Source organism: Bos taurus, chromosome 28 (assembly GCF_002263795.3).
Source record: "Bos taurus isolate L1 Dominette 01449 registration number 42190680 breed Hereford chromosome 28, ARS-UCD2.0, whole genome shotgun sequence".
Lineage (NCBI taxonomy): Eukaryota > Metazoa > Chordata > Mammalia > Artiodactyla > Bovidae > Bos > Bos taurus.
In genome coordinates, this window is record NC_037355.1 from 3,714,490 (window position 1) to 3,737,939 (window position 23,450).

Here is a 23,450-nt window from a genome sequence, read left to right on the forward strand (position 1 = left end):
GGTCATAGCACTGCCTGCTGGGAGTTGTAGTCCCAGCTCAGCCTAGCCGGAGCGCCCCGCTTCGGTGCTGGGACTGCGAGTCCCAGCAAGCACCGCCGGGCGCAAGACTTCCGGTCTGCCGTCTGACGTCTTCCCCCGCCACTGAATCGGAAGTTCTGGCTGGCAGTTGCGTGGAAATGGGCACTGGTGGGCAGAATGGTCTTCGGCCTGGCAAAGGGAACACCGAAGGGGTTACAGAGGGAAAGGGGAAGACGGATGAGGTGACAATGACTTCGAATACTGATGCCTCGGCTTCCTGCCAGTACAGGTGCATCGAATGCAACCAAGAGGCCAAGGAATTGTACCGAGACTATAACCACGGCGTGTTGAAGATAACAATCTGTGTGAGTTGTCAGGTGTGGGGTGTCCTTGGGGGAAAAAATGGCGCAGCGAGATTTGGGGACCGTGAGAGACCGTTAAATCTTTGCCAGCTTTTTAGGGCGATCGAAAATCAACGAGTTTCAGAGTGCTCTAATACAGACTCCAGTTCGAGGCTTGACATTTCCGTTCCGGCTCAGTCGAACCTTTGCATGAATACCTGTAGCGGTAGGGAAGTGCTGCCTACAGCACTTTTCCCATACGGCTCGTGTTTGCTGACCCGGGCGAACAAATCCTCGGACGGAGATGGATGCATGCGTTGTGCAGAGAAATGTAAAGATCTGATTAGGCTGGCATTTGGGCTCCCGTCAAAACTATTTCATTCTTATTCTCCCTTTGATTAGACAAATGTTACCGTCTTAACACATCGTAACCTACAGTAAATTCTCCTAGATTATTTTTTCAGGTTTCATGAACATACACTATTATGTACGAAGCACTATGCTGGACGTTGATGATATAAAAACCAAAAACGAGGAAGTAAAAATACTGTTTTCGAGGTGTTCCATAGTCTGTTTACAGAGAATAACTTTGTTTTAAAAAACCACAAAATTTGAGGTTCTTTGGGGACATTAGCGAAGAATCTGTCACAATATAGGCAGTCAATACATTTTTGTCCCCTTTCTGATCTCCTGATGACTTTTTAATAATTCTCATTTCAAAAACATGGCAAGAGTAATTTGCAAGGGAGTCAACAGTGTGAAGGTGCACCTGTTTCTTGTCAACCATCATATTAATAATCATTCTTGTGCCTGCACTCTCAATTTCCTGTTCTTCTTTGAAATTGTTTCTCTCATTTGGCAAAATTGAAACATATTCCCTGATCTGACCCTACACCCTTGCTACTGAGCTTTGCTGGGGAGAAAACACCTTAAATTCATGACCACTAACCTCAGGTATGCCTTGATACCATCTGTCCATCATGGAACACTTCACTAGTCCATTCATGTTCCCACTCCTTTGAACAATACCCTGTCTCTCCTCAAGTTTCACATATATCCTCTCCTGCTTCCCTAAGAGAACTTCCACAAACTATGCAACCACATAAACCCAGTACTAGTGTTCGAAATGCATCTGCTCAATCTTCCCTTCTGTTACTAAGAATGCACTATTCATAAACATGTCCAAGGCCAATGCCTCCACTCATGCACCACCCTCTTCCATTTACTTCAGGACACCCCTATAACAGTACTCTTCTGCTCTCTGCTGATCATTTCATTAACATAAGTACTATCATTTCTTCCATAAAAAAAAAAAAAGAAAAAAAATCTTGACCCCACTTCCTTCTTTAGCTCCTGTTCTTTCTTCTCCGTTTGACAGCAGAAATTCTTTAAAAGATGTTTTCACTTGTTCTCTTTATTTCCTCTCCTACTTTCTCTTGAATCTACTTGAGACAGGCTTTCTTCTCCACTCCAGGCTCACCCCTGCCCTCCACTAGAAACTGACCTTGTTAAGATCATCATTGACTTCCACTTTGCTAGTCATTCCCAGTTAACTGTCAGCAGCATGTGCCCCCCTTGCTTCCTCCTCCCCATAAATGCTATGATCACTTGCCAGGACACCATAATCTCTAGATTTCTTCTTAATCTTGCTGGCTTTTTTCTCTCAATCTCCTTTCTGATTCTGCCTCACCTCCCTTCCTATCTCTTAACCATGGAGTACCCTGATGCTTGGTTCTTGTTTCTGTCTATATACTCTCCTTTGAAGAATTCATTCTTGCTCATGGCTGTAGATACCATCTAAATGTAGAAAATTCCCAAATTTATACCTTCAGCCTTAACTCCCTTGAACTCCAGACTCAAATATCCAGCTACATACTTGACTTCTCCATTTGGACGTAACTAATCAAGGAGAAGGCAATGGCACCCCACTCCAGTAGTCTTGCCTGGGAAATCCCATGGATGGAGGAGCCTGGTAGGCTACAGTCCATGGGGTCGCGAAGAGTCGGACTCAACTGAGCGACTTCACTTTCAGTTTTCACTTTCATGCATTGGAGAAGGAAATGGCAACCCACTCCAGTGTTGTTGCCTGGAGAATCCCAGGGATGGGGGAGCCTGGTGGGCTGCCGTCTATGGGGTCGCACAGAGTCAGACACGACTGACGCGACTTAGCAGCAGCAGGAGCAGCAATCATCTCAAACTTTCAAACAGTTAATGGCAATTCTATCATTTTCATTCCTAAGGCCAAAAAATATAGTCACCCATGATACTTCTCTTTCACGTTCCTTATTCAGTTGCTCAGCAAGTCCTGTTAACTCTATCTTCAAATTACGTTCAGAATCGTCTACTTCTCATCACCTCTACAGCTACAAATGTGGTCCACATGCCACTGTGTCTCATCTGGGTTATTGTCACAATTCCCAGGTGGCCTCCCTATGTCTCTTTGCACCTCATGACACGGCAGCCAGACTGATCCTTTTAAAATTAAGTTAGATTCTGTTATTCCTTTGATCAAACCGTCCAGTGACTTTCATCTCACTCAGAGTTAAGGCCAAAATCCTTGCACTGGTTTAAGGCCCCCTTTTTTGTCCTGCACTCCCATTGGCTGCCTCATATTTCGTAAACCAGGAGAGTTCCTTGCCCAGAGACTTTGCACTCTGCCTGGAACACTTTTCTCTCTTGTGCTGCATGGCTAATTCCCTCACCTCCTCAAGGACTTTTCTCAAATATCTTATCACAGAGGCTTACTCTAACCACCCTATTAAAAATGATGATCTCCCTTTCAAGTCTGGTAAACTTTTATCACCTTTCCCTGCTTTATCTTTCTCCATAGTATCTATTGTCTTCTAATATTGTCTGTAATTGACCTTATTATTGTCTGTCTCCTTCCACTGAAATGTAAGCTACATAAGGGCAGAGATTGTGTATATTTTATTCATTAATGTGGTTGGATCACCCAGGACAGTGTCTGATACATGGTTATTAAATAAGTATTTGTTGAATGAATGAACCATTTCTAACTTTTTAGATGATCATATCCTTAGCCATCCTGGTCTGAGGGAGAGAAAAGTAAGTTATATGTGGTCTGAACTTAATGACTTTGGGCTAGTCCAATTAAATAGCCCATCTGAAAGATGACAGTCACATAACTATGAATATTGTTTGTCCAAAGAAAAGCTAGTAAATGCCCATGCATTTTAGTTAGCAATCATTATTAGTATAAAATAATTTATATTTTTAAAAATTACTGGCATTAGGCTAACAACAACAAAATCCCTCTCAAACCATCAGACGCTGGTTTCTCTATACCTTTATTTATGTAAAGATAATTACTGGATAGCTATTTAGGTCAACAGCTATACTATCACCCACTTCCCTTCACCCCCAGACTCCCAGCATTACACCTTCTCACCCAGGAGACAGATTTTAGAGTAATATTTGGAATATTGAATGGTGGTACTATACATTTTGAATTATTGTACACAATCATTCCATAATGAGATGGAGTTTGTACTAACCTTGTTTATATTATACTAATGCTTAGTAATATGCATAATTCCATTACTCAGAAAAATCATTCATTTGGTGCCAGACTCTGAAAATTAAACCATAAAATAATTAATTTTTTAAAGGCTGTCCAAAAGTCCTGTGATTAAAAGTAAAAGAGTTTTAGATATCATGTTGTTTTTTATATATGATGAAGCTACAGATTTTTTTAAAAATTATTATTCTTTACTTACTTGTGGCTACGCTTGATCTTCATTGCTGCATGAGGGCTTATTTGTGGTGAATGGGGGCAATTCATTACAGTGAGTGGACTTCTCATAGCGGCAGCTTCTCTTCTTGTGGAGCACAGGCTCTTGGGCGATTGGGCTTCAGTAGTTCGGGTGTGCAGGCTCAGTTGCCCTGAAGCATGTGGAATCTTCCCAGACCAGGGATTGAACCTGTGTCCCCTGCATTGACAGGCAGATTCTCATCCACTCTGCCGCCAGAGAAGTCTGACATAATGCTATTTGTTGTGGGAAAAATATCAAGTTTCTAGGTGGTTGCAGTCAGTAACTTATATGTACTTTGGTCTCTTCTCTGCTGTATTTGGAGTCAGCAGTATACTCAACTTGATCTCCTCACAGTATTTTTTTATTCTAATCTCCCATCCCTTTGCTCTTCTTGCTTTTCTCTTGCCATTCCTTCCAGCTTGCCTATCTCTATTTCTTTCATTTTTTTCTAATGGAAGCATGTCCCTTGTTTTCAGTCACTCTCTCTACTTCAGCATTTCACAATTTATTATAGTTATGTTAAAGATATTGTACTTTTAATATCCTGTAGAGCCTGACCTGTTTTAACTGCTCAGATATTTGTTAAATCCATTATGGTAACAAAACAAGACTCCTTTGAGATTGTCCCAAGTTTTAGTTCTGTTCGGGACAACAGGAGGCAGCTTTCATCCCTGGTTGCTGGGTGCAAAGATGAATAAGACAGCACTACCCTCGCAGGAATGGAAAGTTTCATGGGTTTCACTTTTCAGATATGTGCTTGCTTATTGTGGAGTTGAAGTTAAAGAGATTTGAGAATGAGTGGGGAAGGGAATTGTCCTGGAGATGATGGGAAGGAAGAAGCAGCAAGAATATTCATGAAAAAAAAAAATGACCAATTCATATTCTGAAAGAGATGTGATGCATTGTAGAATTAGAGAACATAGCAGCAGAAACTAAGTCATATCCATGTTAAGACTGAGCTGGTGGAAGCAGTATTTGAGTTTACTGGGTGTTCATGGTCCCTGTCCTGTAGGGATTTCTTGGAAGACAAGCTTCTCTTTCAGGATACTTGACTATTAATAGTAAATTATATAGAATGGAGCAGTTTTGCCAGACTCATTCAGTTCATTTCAATCACTCAGTCGTGTCCAACTCTTTGCAACCCCATGGACTGCAGCACACCAGGCTTCCCTGTCCTTCACCAACTCCCAGAGTTTACCCAAACTCATGTCCATTGAGTCGGTGATGCCATCCAACCATCTCATCCTCTGTCGTCCCCTTCTCCTCCTGCCTTCAATCTTTCCCAGCATCAGGGTCTTTTCCAATGAGTCAGTTCTTCACATCAGATGGCCAAAGGACCAGAGTTTCAGTTTCATTATTAGTCCTTCCAATGAATATTCAGGACTGATTTCCTTTAGGATGGATTGGTTGGATCTCCTTGGAGTCTTCTCCAACACCACAGTTCAAAAGCATCAATTTTTCAGTGCTCAAGCTTTCTTTATAGTCCAACTCTGACATCCATACACAACTGCTGGAAAAACCATACCTTTGACTAGATGGACAATCGTCGGCAAAGTAATGTCTCTGCTTTTTAATATGCTGTCTAGGTTGGTCATAGCTTTTCTTCCAGAAATAAGAAACCTTACTTACTCAATTTAGCTATCTCGCCACAGGATGCTTTACTATATTTGTGGTGTGTGTGTGTTTGTGTGTGTGTGTGTGCGTGGTTTTACTCATTACATTCAAGGTGAAGGAAGCACTCAAATGAAAAGCAAATAATAGAGGCAGAACAAGGGAAAAATTCAGCCTAAACTGATAGGGAGGGAACAGCAGACTTTAATGAACTCTCAGTATTTCTAAAATCCGCAGCACGCTAGGAAGGGAAGCTGAGCACAGCACATAGCATGTCACGTGACACCAGGAGCGCCTCTTCTGTTCGGTTTGTGTCACCCTGTGCTTATTCCATTGTAGCACTTTTAGTAGCATGTTTATTTCCCTTCCCCTTCTAAACTGTCTGAGCCACCAGGGCAGTGCTTCCTGGGTAGCTCAAAGGGTAAAGAATCTGCCTGCAGTGTGGGAGACCTGGGTTCAATCCCTAGGTTAGGAAGATCCCCTAGAGAAGGAGATGGAGACCCGCTTCAGTGTTCTTGCCTGGAGAATTCCATGGACAGAGGAGCCTGGTGGGCTGTAGTCCATGGAGTCTCATAGAGTTGGTCGACGGGGCGGCTTTCACTTTCACTTTCTAAACTGTAAGGTCCTTGAGATTAGAGCTTATGTCTCAGGGTAGGTATCCAGCACTGTGGATATGCCTGGTCCACAGAAATGGCCAAGTAAAGAGAGGCTATTGCTCTGAGTGTAGTAGTCATTCCAGACACATTTGTCAGGTAAGTGATTGCAAAAGGAATAGCTATGCTGCCCTGTCTCCTGCTGCTGTCTTCTGCCTCCCTCCTTCTGAAATATGTCCAAATCCCATCTTAGACTTTTCATGCTGTCAGGAGATGGCTTTCAAAGAATTTTTAAAGGACAGAGAGAAGATCCCTGACCAGTCTCTGGTTTCTTCATCTTAAAATGAAGTAGCATCTCTGGCCTTCCATTCTTATTTATATAAAGACAGGAAGTATTCTCCACGTGAGTAGCACAGGGAGAAGATCCAGAAAACTGCTGTGTTGTGTATATATAATTTCTGATTCTGTGGCTTCTGTTTAGACACTGGCTTTCTCTTTGCTCAGCTAAAAAACCTAACCTGTTACACCTCAGATCTATTCAGTTCAGTTCAGTCCAGTCACTCAGTCATGTCCGACTCTTTGCGACCCCATGAATCGCAGCACACCAGGCTTCCCTGTCCATCACCATCTCCCAGAGTTCACTCAGACTCATGTCCATCGAGTCAGTGATACCATCCAGCCATCTCATCCTCTGTCGTCCCCTTCTCCTCCTGCCCCCAATCCCTCCCAGCATCACAGTCTTTTCCAATGAGTCAACTCTTTGCATGAGGTGGCCAAAGTACTGGAGTTTCAGCTTTAGCATCATTCCTTCTAAAGAACACCCAGGGCTGATCTCCTTTAGGATGGACTGGTTGGATCTCCTTGCAGTCCAAGGGACTCTCAAGAGTCTCAAGACTCTCAAGAGTCTTCTCCAACACTACAGTTCAAAAGCATCAATTCTTCAGCACTCATTTAGGTGGATTTAAATTCAGGGTACAGAGAAGGCAATGGCACCCCACTCCAGTACTCTTGCCTGGAAAATCCCATGGACGGAGGAGTCTAGTAGGCTGCAGTCCATGGGGTCGCTCAGAGTCGGGAACGACTGAGCGACTTCACTTTCACTTTTCACTTTCATGCATTGGAGAAGGAAATGGCAACCCACTCCAGTGTTCTTGTCTGGAGGATCCCAGGGATGGGGGAGCCTGGTGGGCTGCCATCCATGGGGTCACACAGAGTCGGACACAACTGAAGTGACTTAGCAGCAGTAGCAGCAAATTCAGGGTAATAGCACATCTCCCTTCATTGGTTCACCTGATGACTAGACAAACACACACTTCTTGTAATGACGTGAGTGAAATGGAGAAACTTGGAATTGAATCTAACTCTTTATGACATTGGGAATGCAGGGTTACTGTTCTTCAAGGCACTCCATTTTTCTTCTAGCACTTTGATGTAATCAAAAGGTCTTCCTAGTATGTTTGCATATCCATCATTTCTTGTATTTCTACTTTATCCTCTCAGAGTTTTGAAATTGTTCTATTTTTTAACTGTAGCCATTAGTTTATGCAGGGACTAATAGCCCTGCAACTTTGTAGCTAATACTGATTCAGATGTTGCAATTCTAATGAGCTTGTTCCTGTACTTGCATTTTGTATGTTCTAATGGCATTGGGGTTTCATAACATTGTAATTACCTGGCCAAAAGGAAAAAAAAAAAGCCATTTAATAGGAATTACTGAGGGCCCAAGGGCCTTAATTTGGGCAACTCAGAACCAGGCAGCACAACCCAGTTCCTTACATACAGCCAGCGGTCTCCAGGGTCTACTATAGCAGAGAAAGACCATTTTCTTGCCATTTTCTCAATGGAGAAAAAGAAAAAGGCTCTTTTTGGTAGGGCCACCCCAGGATTCCTGCCCGCCTGTATCTCTCAGAAGTTCTGGGTGTAGGGTTACTTTTCTGAACCCCTTTCTCAAAATCATATTTCAAGAGCCACAAAGTTGGAGCCATCTAGTCAACAGGCAATGAACTTACTGTACATTCTGAGCTTGTTTATTTTGTAACAGTTCCTACAGACTGAAAGTAGCATTTTCTGAAATATTTTCCTGCCTGAAATGTCTTTAAATCAAATATCTTTTTTAGCTTTTTAATATGAGGTTAAAAGATTAATATTTTTACCCTAGAAGATTATATTTACTCATTTGAAACCAAGGCTTGTATAGATGAACATTTTATATCTGAATGGAAGTTTCAATAAATGCTCGTGCTGGGTTGCTCAGTAGTATCTGACTCTTTGTGACGCCATGGACTGGAGCCTGCCAGGCTCCTCTACCCATGGAATTTTCCAGGCAAGAATACTGGAGTGGAGTGCCGTTTCCTTCTCCTTTGGGAATCTTCCCCAACCAGGGATCGAACCTGCGTCTCTTACGTCTCCTGTATTGGTAGGCAGATTCTGTTACCACTAGCACCACCTGGGAAGCCATCTTTAAATAAATGCTGTTACAACCTTGCTGCTAAGTCGCTTCAGTCGTTTCCGACTCTGTACGACCCCCATAGACTGCAGCCCACCAGGTTCTGCCATCCCTGTGATTCTCCAGGCAAGAACACTGGAGTGGGCTGCCATTTCCTTCTCCAATGTATAAAAGTGAAAAATGAAAGTGAAATCGCTCAGTCATGTCCAACTCTTAGCGACCCCATGGACTGCAGCCTACCAGGCTCCTCCGTCCATGGGATTTTCCAGGCAAGAGTACTGGAGTGGGGTGCCATTATTGCTATACAGATCCAAAATAGAATCTGCTGCTTTGAAATCCTCTAAGATTTAAGAATGTATGAATATATTTTTTCTAATATTGTCTTGCATTATTTCAGAAATCCTGCCAGAAACCTGTAGACAAATACATCGAGTATGATCCTGTAATCATCTTGATTAATGCTATTTTATGCAAAGCCCAGGCCTACAGGCATATTCTTTTCAATACCAAAATAAACGTAAGTTGTGATAATTTTTTTTTCTAATTTTGCTTGATGATTTTGCGTTTTGAAATAATAATACTTTTGAACAGAATTAAAGAACATTATTTAAAGAAAGAAATTCTAACAAGAGTGAGTCTTTCATAGGCAATGTTTGGAAATTTCTGGAAGTAGCAGGCATTGCTTTTTAAAAAGGTGTGCAATGTCTAGTGTGTATTTAAGAACACGGTCACTGGCAGGAAGTTGACAAACCATCATCTGGCTTGCCTTTTTAGTAGGTTACCTTTTGAAACAGATGTCAATAATTTTGAACAGAATAAAATTAAATATAACCTGATAGGGAGAGAATTATCCCTAAAACTAAGCAAACACTAAAAGAAAAATATTTTTTAAATGTAACATTGCACGGTATACTCTGCTATTAAGGGAATGGCTGATTGGTTTAGTTGCTAAGTTGTGTCTGACTCTTCGTGACCCCATGGACTGTAGCCCACCAGGCTCCTCTGCCCATGGCATTTCCCAGGCAAGAGTACTGGAGTGGGTTGCCATTTCCTTTTCTAGGCATCTTCCTGACCCAGGCATCCAACCCACATCTCCTGCATTGCAGGTGGATTCTTTACCACTGAGCCACCAGAGAAGCCTGTTGAGGGAATATATGAGATGAAAAATCAGAAAAGTCCTAATAGATACAGTTGAAATTTTTTTTTTTCAAATGTACAATTTAATGAATTGACTTGAATACTCTTAATAGTTTGGCTAGGATTGACAGATAAAATACAGGACACTTAATTAAACTTGGAAGTCAGATAAACTAATTTTTTAGCATATGTTCTAAATATTGCACAGAACATACATACATGAAAAAAGTATTTGTTGTTTATTTGAAGTGCATATTTAACTGGATGTCCTGCATTTTTATTTGCCAAATCTGGCAACCCTAATTTTGGGCTAACAGGGACAGTAACAGTGCAATTTATTATCCCTGTCCTCCTTGCTGCTGCTGCTAAGTCACTTCAGTCGTGTCCGACTCTATGACCCCATAGACGACAGCCCACCAGGCTTCGCCGTCCCTGGGATTCTCCAGGCAAAAACACTGGAGTGGGTTGCCATTTCCTTCTCCAATGCATGAAAGTGAAAAGTGAAAGTGAAGTCGCTCAGTCGTGTCCGACCCTCATCGACCCCATGGACTGCAGCCCACCAGGCTCCTCCGTCCATGGGATTTTACAGGCAAGAGTACTGGAGTGGGGTGCCATTGCCTTCTCCGCCTGTCCTCCTTCCCCCAAGTTAAATAACCCAAGCTGTTTTGTAATATAATTGAAGTCTCAGACTTGCCTATACATTAGAAACACCTGGGGGAGTGGGTGGGGGCACCAGTTAATTATTCCAAGCCGAGGCCTCACCCAGAACCAGTTAAATCAGAATCTTTGGCAATGGGATCCACCACGAGTATTCCTTGAATCTCCCTGCTGCTCTGGTAAGTCACTTTAGTCGTGTCCGACTCTGTGCGACCCTAGAGACAGCAGCCCACCGGGCTCCCCCGTCCCTGGGATTCTCCAGGCAAGAACACTGGAGTGGGTTGCCATTTCCTTCTCCAATGCATGAAAGTGAAAAGTGAAAGTGAAGTTGCTCAGTCGTGTCCGACTCTTATCGACCCCATGGACTGCAGCCTTCCAGGCTCCTCCATCCACGGGATTTTCCAGGCAAGAGTACTGGAGTGGGTCGCCATTGCCTTCTCTGCTGAATCTCCCTAGTGGATGCCAAAGTGCAGCCAGGAGAAGCAGTGTGCTCATGGGGCAGCCCTAGAAGCTCACACCCATGCTTATCCCTGGACCACATCAGCTTTGCACACACACTTTCTCTTACCCACTTTACACAGATAAATTTCAACGAGTAGGAGAAATGTATAGAAAAAAGCCAGTTTTTGTTGCCTAGCATTTTCTGTTTTTGCCAAAATTTCAGACTCTAAAACTTTCAACTGATTTGCCACTTTTAATTGCTGTCTTTCACTATTTTAGTTTATACTCATCCAACCTAGAGGCATTTTTTTAAAAATTCATGTTCAGACTAATAGTTTCTTATGAGGTGTCATGAAATCTTAAGATTAAATGTGTTTATTGCTGCTTCCACCCATCCTGAGTCACATAAATTTTTGCTTGATTCTATGTATCAGACAAATGTTGAGAATATAACAAAGGATGAAGTGAACTGCTATTTAAAGCAGTGATTCTTAAGGAGGGGTGCACATTAGCGTTCACCCTCTGCCTGAGTGTTTCACACACTCAGGCTGCCTGGGGTATCCTTCTGCAGATTCTGAATCAGGACTGGGGCCTAGACATTTGTATTTTGAAAAATCTCTCCATGTGATGCTTCTGCTGAACATTGCTGATTAAAACCTAGTGGTTACATACTGAATACAATTTGCATTTAACTGGGCAGTTTCTGAATTTGAAAAGCTGCTAGATCGGACATTCTTCAGAACCGATAAAAGTTAGCTGTGTCTGTGCTGGTCAATATTAAGTAGTTGTTTCTTTACCTGCTTGAATGGCAATGTCTTTTTGACAGATGCACGGAAAACTCTGCGTATTTTGTCTGCTTTGTGAAGCATACCTGAGATGGTGGCAGCTTCAAGATTCCAGCCAAAGCATTGATCCTGATGATTTTATCCGATACGCTAAGGAGTGGGATTTCTATAGAATGTTTGCAATTGCTTCTCTAGGTAGGAAGAAGCCATGCTTTCTACTATTATTTGACCGACTATTTTGATTTTAAAATTAAGGTGCATGGTTTTAATCATTGGTAAGAGGAGCTAGCTAGAGGACTTGAGACTAAATTTCAGCTCTGCCACTAATCTGCTAGGTGAGTTTGTCTAAATTACCTGCTTTTTAACTTTTGTTACCACGCATAGGTCATGGAAATAATTATGCTTATCAGATACACGTGTTTCATAAAGTATTTTGAGACACAGTATCTTAGGTACAATTCTTCAGTTTAAGTTATGATTATCTAATCTGAAGATTACTTGAATCTCATCTTTATTAAAACAGATTAATAACTGCCAGACATTATTCAGTGTATTGTACTAATTACTATTATTACTAATTACAATAGTTACTAATTACTATACTAATTACCTACTCATATACTATGTGCAGGGAAAGGGCTACTCCCCAGAATTCTTTGAGTTCTGAAATTGCTTTTCTACAGAATTTGAAATTTGTGACTTAGGTCAGAATTGGGTTGAATTCATTCCTGTGACTATGTTATTACTGACTGGTTTCTATGCCTTTCTACTTCTAAAACCTTTTTCCTTATACTGAAATATTATTTTAGTACTATTAAGTCTCCATGCCTGCATGCTAAGTCGCTTCAATCACGTCTGACTCTTTGTGACCCTATGGACTGTAGCCCGCCAGGCTCCTCTGCCCATGGGATTCTCCAGGCAAGAATCCTGGAGTGGGCTGCCGTGCCCTCCTCCAGGGGCCTCTTGCATCAGCAGATTCTTCACCACAGTGCCGCCTGCGCACCACTGCAGCGTCGTATTTCTGGACTCTGTGTCCTTCATTCCTTGTTCTCGGGCTGCCCTCACTCCCTTGGCCCTCTCATCCAGTCCCAGTGGCTTTAAAATTCATCTATCTGCTGAGGATTCCCAAATGTACATCATAATATTAAAAACTTCCTTGAACAAATCACCTAAACCAAGAGCTATAACCTAATATAATTTTAAGCTTTAAAGCAAAGCCTCTTAGAATTGCTATAGATGAGCTGCTTTATGTCTGTAATTAAAAAGCAAAACAAAACAACAAACTAACCAAGCTTGTTTTCAAATAGTTTGGAATTTCTGTAGCACTTACTCTATAGTGGCTGTTTTGACACTTGAACAGAAATTTTTTCTCCTATTACATTTATATGTGTCTTAATCTAATCCCTAGTTAGGTTGCAGATCCCTAAAACAGCTTATAAAGAATGTCTTACACAAATCTAGCATTTTATAACTTAAAAACTGTTTCTACAGTATCATCAACTCAGTTTTCACAACCATCCTCTTTGGTAGGTGGGTTGGGTTGCCTTCCCTATCTGCAGTTGTCAAAGTACAAAAACAGGAAGGGCCAGTGGTCTCCCTGAAGTTCCCCCAGCAGGTTAGCGTCAGTGCAGAGCCGGGGAAGGTCTCCCGGTGCCCCGTCTCTTGTTTTCCCCGCTGCAGTTCTTTCTCCACCGCTGCTCCTCCTGAACCCATCTGATGTGTGAAAGCTCTAAGGGCTAGGGCTCTCTAATACCTGCCTGTGAAAGACTGTGTGCAGCCCAAGGGCGGGGGCAGCTTCCTCAGTCTCCCAAGTTCTAAGCTAGAAAGGCGTGATGCAGTCTGCCGTTCCCTCCAGTGCAGGAAACCCTTTTCTTTTGATTCCTGCAAGACTGTGTCTCCAGTGACAGGAGACCACCCACCATTGTTATTAGATGGTTCTTGTGAGGAAGTTGTGTATTTTGATTATTTTCATTATTATCAGTTAAAAACCCAGGATATATAATCTGCCTATTTGAACAGATCCTTGCAGTGGACGAGCCCTTAAGTCGTTTTGAAGGGAGATGGTGTGTTTCCCCTGAAGACTATATCAAATTGCATGGGGGCTAACCATCCTAAATTACATTTATGGATCCTGAAAGTGAAAGTCTCTCAGTCATGTCCAGCTCTTTGTGATCCCATACAGTCCTTGAAATTCTCCAGGCCAGAATACTGGAGTGGGTAGCCTTTCCCTTCTTCAGAGGATCTCCCAACCCATGGATGGAATCCAGGTCTCCCACATTGCAGGTGGATTCTTTACCAACTGAGCAAACAATCAGGAAGCAAACAATCAGGAAGGTCCCACCGAGTTGCAATCCTAATTATGGATCCTAATTGACCCAGAAGTAAAGTGAAGTCGCTCAGTCGTGTCCTACTCTTTGTGACCCCATGGACTGTAGCCTACCAGGCTCCTCCGTCCCTGGGACTCTCCAGGCAGGACCACTGGAGTGGGTTGCCATTTCCTTCTACAGATCTTTTCAACCCAGGGATCGAACCCCAGTCTCCCGCATTACAGGCAGAGGCTTTAGTTTTATCCTATTACTGCATGCCCCGCTTCTGCTGATTGGAATTCAGATGTCTCTCATCCTTGTTTGAGCTCTGGTATTGTTCTGCTTTGTTGCTGTTGTTCAGTCACTCAGTCAAGTCCAACTCTTTGCGACCCCACGGACTGCAGCACACCAGGCTTCCCTGTCCTTAACTATTTCCCGGATTTTGTGCAAATTCATGTCCATTGAGTTGGTGATGCCATCCAACCATCTCATCCTCTGTTGTCATCCTCTCCTTTGCCTTCAATCTTTCCCAGCATCAGGGTCTTTCCAATGAGTTGGCTCTTTGCATCAAGTGACCAAAGTATTGGAACTTCAGCATCAGTCCTTTCAATGAAATTTCAGGGTTGATTTCCTTTAGGACTGACTGGTTTGATCTCCTTGCTGTCCAAGGGACTCTCAAGAGTCTTGTCCAGAACCACAGTTCAAAGGCATCAATTTTTCAGCTTCAATTTTTCAATTTCAAAATCATTTATATTCTTTCAAAATATAAATGTATGGATCAAACATAGGCTGACGGATTTCTAGGTAATAATTTTTGATAAATGGCAACTTCTGGAAGAATGTGGGTGGAAAATGGAAAATGGAGCAGAAAGGGCTAAACAGAGAGAGTGGGCTGCTCCATGGCAGACCATCAAGATAAATTGTTAGACACTTAATTATTTAATGTTTTTTTAAATTAATGACTTGCAAGAAGATTTACAGGTGTTTGAAATGAAATAATTTTGGCTTGCGAAATAGAAAACATTAAAGGGGAGAAAGATCTAATGCTAGATCTATAAAGGGTAGCAAAACTCAAACCCAAGAAAAGCAGAAACACTGAAGAGACACGCTGCAACCATCATCAGTTTATAAATGAGTCTGTAAAGCATCAGCCAGTTTAAAAATTTGAAGACTTCTGTGTCGACTGAGCGACTTCACTTTCACTTTTCACTTTCATGCATTGGAGAAGGAAATGACAACCCACTCCAGTGTTCTTGCCTGGAGAATCCCAGGGACGGGGGAGCCTGGTGGGCCGCTGTCTATGGGGTCGCACGACTGAAGTGACTTAGCAGTAGCAGACAGCGTATTAAAAAGCAGAGACATTACTTTGTCAACAAAGGTCCGTCTCGTCAAGACTCTGGTTTTTCCAGTAGTCATGTATGGATGTGAGAGTTGGACTCTAAAGAAAGCTGAGCGCTGAAGAATTGATTTTTCTGAACTGTGGTGTTGGAGAAGACCCTTGAGAGGCCCTTGGACTGCAAGGAGATCCAACCAGACTATCCTAAAGGAAATCAGTCCTGAATATTCATTGGAAGGACTGATGCTGAAGCTGAAACTCCAACACTTTGGCCACCTGATGCAAAAAAACTGATTCACTTGAAAAGACCCTGATGCTGGGAAAGATTGAAGGCAGGAGGAGAAGGGGACGACCGAGGATGAAATGGTTGGATGGCATCACCAACTCAATGGACATGGGTTTGGGTGGACTCCGGGAGTTGGTGATGGACAGGATAGCCTTGCGTGCTGCAGTCCATGGGGTTGCAAAGAGTTGGACAGGACTGAGTGACTGAACTGAACTGAACACACTTATTTCGATTCTTGTTGACATATCCATCACATATTACTATGAAAAAACAAACAGTAAAACCTCTAAAAACATTTCACTTAATGACTGGAAACATCTATCTTCAGGACAATAATAGAATGTGTGTGTATGGATGAAAGTCAGTCAGTCATGTCTGACTCTTTGCACCCCCAGAGACTGTATAGCCTGACAGGCTCCTCTGTCCATGGAATTCTTCAGGCAGGAATGCTGGAGTGGGTTGCCATTCCCTTCTCCAGAGGATCTTCCCGACTCAGGGATCAAGACCCAAGTCTCTTGCATTGCAGGCAGATTTTTTACTGTTTGAGCCACCAGGAAAGCCCAATAATAGCATTGACCCATATGAATCCTAATTACAGACTACGGCTCCTAATCACCTATATTTGGAACCTCTTTATTTTGGCTAGATTCAGTTATAGAACATTTTAGAAGGAATACAGTTATTTCTCCTACTATGTAATACACGTGTTCCAGGAAAAAAAAAAAAAAAACCGTGATCCTGTAGAAACCTAAATAACACAGCTTATAGGAGAAAATCTTTTTGCCTTTTCATAATATGTTCATGGGGTTCTCAAGGCAAGAATGCTGAAGTGGCTCACCATTTCCTTTTCCAGTGGACCATGTTTTGTCCAGTTTGATACTTTTGAACTGTAGTGTTGGAGAAAACTTTTGAGAGTCTCTTGGACTGCAAGGAGATCAAACCAGTCAGTCCTAAAGGAAATCAATCCTGAATATTCATTGGAGGGACTGATGCTGAAGCTGAAGCTCCAATACTTTGGACACCTGGTGCGAAGAGTTGATTCTGGAAAAGACCCTGATGCTGGGAAAGACTGAAGGCAGGAGGAGAAGGGGACAACAGAGGATGAGATGGTTAGATGGCATCACCAACTCAATGGACATGAGTTTGAGCAAGTTCCGGAAGATGGTGAAGGACAGGGAAGCCTGGTGTGCTGCAGTCCATGGGGTTGCAAAGAATCGGAGATGACTGAGCGACTGAACAACAGCATAGGAGAAAATAGAATTAGGGACAGACCAATCAAAATGTATGCAGCTGGGTAGTCAGAGCACTAACAATCTTATTAATAACAATCTTAATAAAATAAAGCAGTTAAAAGATATTGTTAAATTCCTAATTGGGAACAGAACAGATTGCACTCTGTTCTGACTGTGGGATACCAGGGGAACTATTGCTTCTTCTAGTCTGGACTCTGTCTCTTCATGCTTTCTGGAAGGATATGGAATTAACACTCAAAAAGTTTGTTAAGATGAATACGGAATGTTTTTAATTTAGGTAACAGACCATTCAAGGTCTTATGGCTAAGAGGCACTCCATAAAGAGTAGGTGAATCAACAACAAAAAACATCTTCATATGTAATTCCTAGGCTATGTCCCATCTTCCAGATTTAAAAGCTTCCATTCTCCTCTCTGTTTTCTCTGTGGAGATCTCTAGGAGTAAAAATGCTTAAACAACCTGATTTCCTAAAAGGAACTTCGGAAAGTTGATGATTACAATTCTTCCAGAATTACTTTTTCTCCAGAGAGCGAAATACTTCATGAAAGAATTATCAAAATGTGTCGGAATTGATACCAGCAGGATTTGACACAAAAGACAGGGGTTATTTAAAAAATAATAACGAGAAAGAAAGAAAGAAAATTTTATTTTTTTATTATTAATTTTTGTAATGACTGGTTCTTTAAAATTTAATTAATTAATTTTTGGCTGTGCTGGGCCCTCACTGCTGCGCAGGCTTTTCTCTAGTTGCAGTGACCGGGGTCTGCTCTCTGGTTGCAGTGTGGGCTTCTCGTTGCAGTGGCTGCTCTTGTTCCTGCGAATGTGCTCTAGGGCACAAGGGCTTCAGCAGTTGCAGCACGTGGGCTCAGTAGTTGTGGCACCTGGCCTTAGTTGCTCCGTGGCATGCGGGATCTTCCTGGACCAGGGATCAGACCCATGTCTGCTGCATTGGCAGGCAGATTCTTTACCAGTAAGCCACCGGGGAAGCCATTATTATTAATAGTAGTATTTATTATTTGGTTGCACTGGGTCTCCGTTGCTGTACTTGTCGGGCTGTCTCTAGCTGCGGCAAGCGAGGGCCGCCCTTTGTTGCTGCACGTGGGCTTCCTACTGCTGTGGCTTGTCATGTTGTGGGGCACAAACTCTAGGTGCCCAGCCTCAGTGGTCATCACACACAGGCTTAGCTGATCCATGGTAGGTGGGATCTTCTCAGACAAGGGATCGAAGCCATGTCCCCTGCCTTGGCAGGTGGATTTTTATCCACTGTACCGCCAGGGAAGTCCATAAAATTTGATCTTGATAAACATTTCTTTTGTCATCAGCTGATAGGCTGTATTTTGGAATTGTGGTTTATTTGTTTTTAGGGGGCTCTGGTTTGGATCGAGACATTTGTATCTTTATTTTCCATTTCTTCCTTAGAACAGACTGCCTATTTTATTGGCATTTTTGCTTTCCTGTGGGTAGAACGACCCATAAGAGCGAAAGAAAAACTCAACTTCACTTTGCTGCTGAAGGCATTATTGTTATCTAGCTACGGAAAACTCTTGCTGATCCCAGCTGTGATTTGGGAACATGATTACACACCCCTGTGCCTCAGACTCATTAAAGTGTTTGTCCTTACGTCAAACTTTCAGGCAATCAGAGGTATGTTTACATCTTACTCTTTTTTCTCAGCTTTCAACCCATATACAATCTATAAAGCCTTGTTTCTAGAGTACAGTTTTTATATAACCTATTAAACACTGGAACTCTTTGTAGAATAATAACAGTGCCTAACATTTTCATAGTACCTTATCCATGGCACATATTCAGAATTAGTTCAGTTTAATCACATGGTACTTTTTAGTTTTCAGAATGCTCCCTTATGCATTGCATCCATCCTGTGGGGTCAGCTATTGTTGTTGTTCAGTCACTCAGTCATATCCAGCTCTTGCAACCCCATGGACTGTAGCCCACCAGGCTCCTCTGTCCTTGGGATTTCCCAGGCAAGAATACTGGAGTGGGTTGCCATTTCCTTCTCCAGGGATCTGCTTGATCAAGGGATCGCACCTGTGTCTCATGCATTGGCAGGTTCAGGCAAGTCCCGTGGAGTCAGTGCTGCTGCTGCTAAGTCGCTTCAGTCGTGTCTGACTCTGTGTGACCCCATAGACGGCAGCCCACCAGGCTCCCCCGTCCCTGGGATTCTCCAGGCAAGAACACTGGAGTGGGTTGCCATTTCCTTCTCCAATGCATGAAAGTGAAGTGAAAGTGAAAGTGAAGTCATGTCCGACTCCTAGCGACCCCATGGACTGCAGCCTACCAGGCTCCTCCATCCATGGGATTCTCCAGGCAAGAGTACTGGAGTGGGGTGCCATTGCCTTCTCCGAGTCAGTAGGGCAACTATTATTACCTCTACTTTATGAATGAGCTCTTAGTGACTTGTCCAAAGTTACATGGCCAGGCAGTTGTCAAGCCAGGCTAGAATGCCAGGTATCTGCCTCACAACTCAGGAGAATTCTTACTACACTGAGGAAGGGTAAAGCAGCCCTGCGTGTCATCTTTTATCCCATACATTGTGAGAAGTGCTATTGTAAATGAGTATATTAATATGATATTTCTTATAATGCTTAGCATCTTGTAAACTATAAAACCAAGAGTATCCATTTTTTTCCTGCTATTCTCTTTATAACCTTAAAATCTAGCTTTTAGTTTCCTGTTTAATATTCATGCGACTCTGTCTTGATGAGAGCAGGAGAAGCTTGGTGTTTTTGTTATCAGCAGATGCTTTAGTTCTCCCAAAAGCTTTGCAGATGGAAAGGTAACAATATAGATTAATAAGAACAAATAGAGATTTTCTAAGAAACAGTTTTACGAAACCATTCCATTCACACTGCCACACAATTTACATGCCAATTTCATTTAAACTCTTAAGAACTTATCAGTTGCCTTTTCTTTTTCAGTGACCCTAAACATCAACCGCAAGCTCGCCTTCCTGGCCATCTTGAGTGGCTTACTGGTGGAGAGCACCATGGTCTATTTCTTCCAGAGGATGGAATGGGCTGTCGGAAGTGACTGTGCCATCTATAAATCTCAAGACTTTTGAAGAGGTACAGAGCATCTCTCAGTGTTCTTGCAGCCAGACAGGTGTCCTTCTCAAACTAGACAGATGTCATTGCAGAACACATAACCCCCCTCCCGACCCCAGCACCTGGGTACCTCGAGGTCACCTCTGTCTCCCTGGGGGACGCTAGGGTTCTGCACTCCAGTTCTGTTGTCACCCTGAGTGGCATCAGCAGCTATGTTTTTATTTCCGGGTCCCTGTTCTCACAGCTCTCTAACACCTCCCTTCCAGCTCACTCCCACCAAAACGTCAGACGCTGAAGTCTGTCCCGCTGACAGCTGTCTCCCACCCTTTCCAACCATTCTGCTCCCTCCCTCCCACCACCCCTGCCTTCTGCTGCCTTTTTTACCTCTCTCCCCCAAACCTCTTACTTTCCTTTACCTTTGTCCCATTTGCCTCTCTCTTAACTGTGCCTGGAACCTATAGGCAGCTTGCATCATTCTCCATTAGTCCCTTGAAACAGCCGGTTCCCTGCCCTCCTATCAGCGTCCTCCTTAGAGCTCTTGGGGTGAGTCCATCAGCCCTTTTCTCTGCTGAGCTTGGCAGGTCGCCCCTGCGTCTGCACAGAGCGCGGCTGGGTGTGCTCCTCTGTCTTGAGGTCACCTCTACGGACCCCTTCCCCCCCCGCCCCCACCACACACACAGGGGCCTTGGAGCAGCTGTCCTGAAGTCTTCCCCGCCTTACTTACCCTCGTGTCTGCTCTCACTTTGCTGAGAGTGGAAACTTACCACGGACTTCCCGAGTTTCCTTTTCCCTTCGGCACTTGCTTGGTCATCTGTCCTCTTTCTTCCTTCCGTCCCTCCTGTTCCGGCACTATGCTCAGCTTGTCTTCCTCTCCAGAGCTGAGTACAGCCTGAAGGTATCCTCCTGCCTCTGGTCACTGTCAGCCTCTGGACCACCGCCAGCCCCCCACAGTCTGTGTTGGGGTGGCTGATCGGGTAGACATAAAGGAGTGGCAGGTGGTGAGGAAGGGAGGGAGCAGGCAGGGTAAGCTGAAGCAGCTCTCGGGCACCCCCCTCACCCCACAGGCGCAGCTCTGAGCCTTCTCTGCCTCTCCTCAGCAGCCCTCCCGCCCTCCACGCTCAGCTCACCCGCTTCCTCTCCGGGTCCTCAGAGACACTGCTCCTTCTTCACCCTCTCTCCTCCGCAGTGACTCCTTCCCCTCTGCCAGCAGACGTGTGCAGCTCTTTACTTTAGACAGGCTGCTCTGAGCCTATTTCTCCACTGCCTCTCCTCTTTGTAAAACACACTTTCTCCCCAGTTTCCCGAGTCAGTGCTCTGATAACAGAAAGCAGCCAGCCCCCAGCTCTGCCAGGGCCCTGCTCACTGCTCTGCTCCAGAAGCTGCTGCCGTCCCAGACAGGCCGCCTGCGCCCCTCCTGGCATCCGACCTTCCTTTTCCCTACCCCTGTCTGTCTCCCATGTCTTGCCTCAGCCCTCCACTTTTCTCTCCTGCCTTGCAGACACTTGGCTTTGGCAGCAACATGGCTTGACCCATCTAGGGCAGGTTGCTTCCAGATCTTTCCAGACCCGATACCTCCAGTACCCGCCCTCTGCCAGGTCACTCATGCCCTTCCACTGCCTTCAAGATAATTCCAGGACAGCCTCGCTATTACCTCTAAAATTGAACTCAGTATCCCCAGCCTTCACCAAAACAGAATCTTCCTGATAGCCTTTCTTGTTATTCTTAGTTTTTTTTTTTTTTTAATATTTATTTATTTTTGGTTGCCCTGGGTCTTCTGCAGTGCATACAGCTTTCTCTAATTGCAGCGAGGAGGGCCTTCTCATGGTTGCAGTGCTTGAGCCGCTCACTGCGGCGGCTTCTCTTGAGAGCACAGGCTCTATCTAGGTGCATGGGCTTCAGTAGTTGTAGCAGTCGGGCTCAGAAGTAGTGGCACATGGGCTCAGTTGCCCTGTAGCATGTGGAATCTTCCTGGACTAGGGATCGAACCTGTGTCCTCTGCGTTGGTAGACAGATTCTTATCCACTGCGCCACCAGGGAAGTCCCCTGTGAGCTTTTCATCTTGTCACTCAGCCCCCAGCTCAACCCTCATCATCTCCTGTTTCAAAGTTTGTAACAACCTCCTTACCGACCTTCAGTCCATCTTCACAGAGCACCACTTCTGGCGCCTCTCTGGATTCTCCACCCCTTCTTACTGTTGGCCAGAGTTTCGGTCCCTTCCTGAGCAACTGCTTTCAGTTTTCTGTGAGTGTTAGTGCTCATTTCTCCTCTGCGGGCAGGTTTCTCTACTACCCTTTCCTCATCGCCAGATAGATCACACTCCTCTCCACTAACCAGATTCAGTCACCTCTGCCTCTCTGAGGAATGAAGACTGTCCAAAACTTTGAGTCTGTCACGCCTGCTCCTTCCAGTGAGCTCCTAGGGCCCCGCCCAGTCACATTCCCAGAGCTCCTGAGACTGTCCCAGTGCTGAAGGCCTTGCCCCCACTTTTTTTGTGCTTCTGCCTTTTGAGCTATCCAGTATAATTTCTGTGAGGAGAAGGTTCCCTGTCTTGAGCAGCCGTTTGAAAGCCATTTTCCTTTTTAGGTTATCTCATGTTTTATACTTGTTTACACTTTACATTAAAATGCCGTGTATTTATGTCTACCTCCCTCAACCTGGTTTGGTGCCCGGACAGACCAGGCCTGAGGTAACAGTGTCTCCTGTAGTACAGAGCCTGCCCTAATAAGTATTTGTTGATTTGATTTTTTGCGGAATGTGCCACTCTAAATACTGTTTTTATTATCCACAGTTTCGTTTTTTACTGTCTGTGGCATGACTGGTTGCATCTGTAAAATAGAAGACGTAAAAATACAAACCAGTCTTCTCATTATTGTTGTGTAAAACGAAGCAAAGCTTTGGATATACTTCCTAAAAAAGAAAGCGACGGTTATGGCATTGGGAAGTGCTAACCCATGTCGAAACAACTAAACCACGTACGGAAACACTCACACAAACACAAGGAATGTTGCTGCGGGAACTAATGTATGCAACGAGTGAAGATTATACATTATGGACGGTTCAGGTAAGCGCTGGAACTGAAGGAACATGAATTCATGAGTCACACAGAAGAAAAGATCTTTGTTCATGACTTTGACATATTTATATCTTTTTAATTTAAATGTTAATGGTTAAAATAATACTTTGTATTCTTACAAGAGAAATACTTTTTTCTCAATAAACTCACAGTAAACTGAGCTTTTGTGAATTTTTAATTCAGAATCTTCCCCTGTAACTAAGTTACTCTTAAAGTCAGCTGATTCAGAAATAAATAACTAAAAACAACTGAATTGTACATCTAACGAGTGAATTATATCTCAGTAGAGCTGTTACTAAATAAACAAACACCGCCTCTCCTTTTCTGTCT

At 43.6% G+C, this 23,450-nt stretch overlaps 1 protein-coding gene across 1 annotated transcript; it reads left to right on the plus strand.

Annotated features, from left to right (window-relative positions):
• The first annotated feature begins 161 nt into the window (after positions 1-161).
• ARV1 (ARV1 homolog, fatty acid homeostasis modulator) lies at positions 162-23,278 on the plus strand. Its single transcript, NM_001035302.2, is given in 6 exon segments — positions 162-383; positions 9,180-9,299; positions 11,844-11,997; positions 18,402-18,626; positions 19,922-20,068; positions 22,836-23,278. Coding segments are annotated over 5 exon segments (849 nt in total). The 5' UTR covers positions 162-176; the 3' UTR covers positions 20,065-20,068; positions 22,836-23,278.
• The last annotated feature ends 172 nt before the right edge of the window (positions 23,279-23,450 follow it).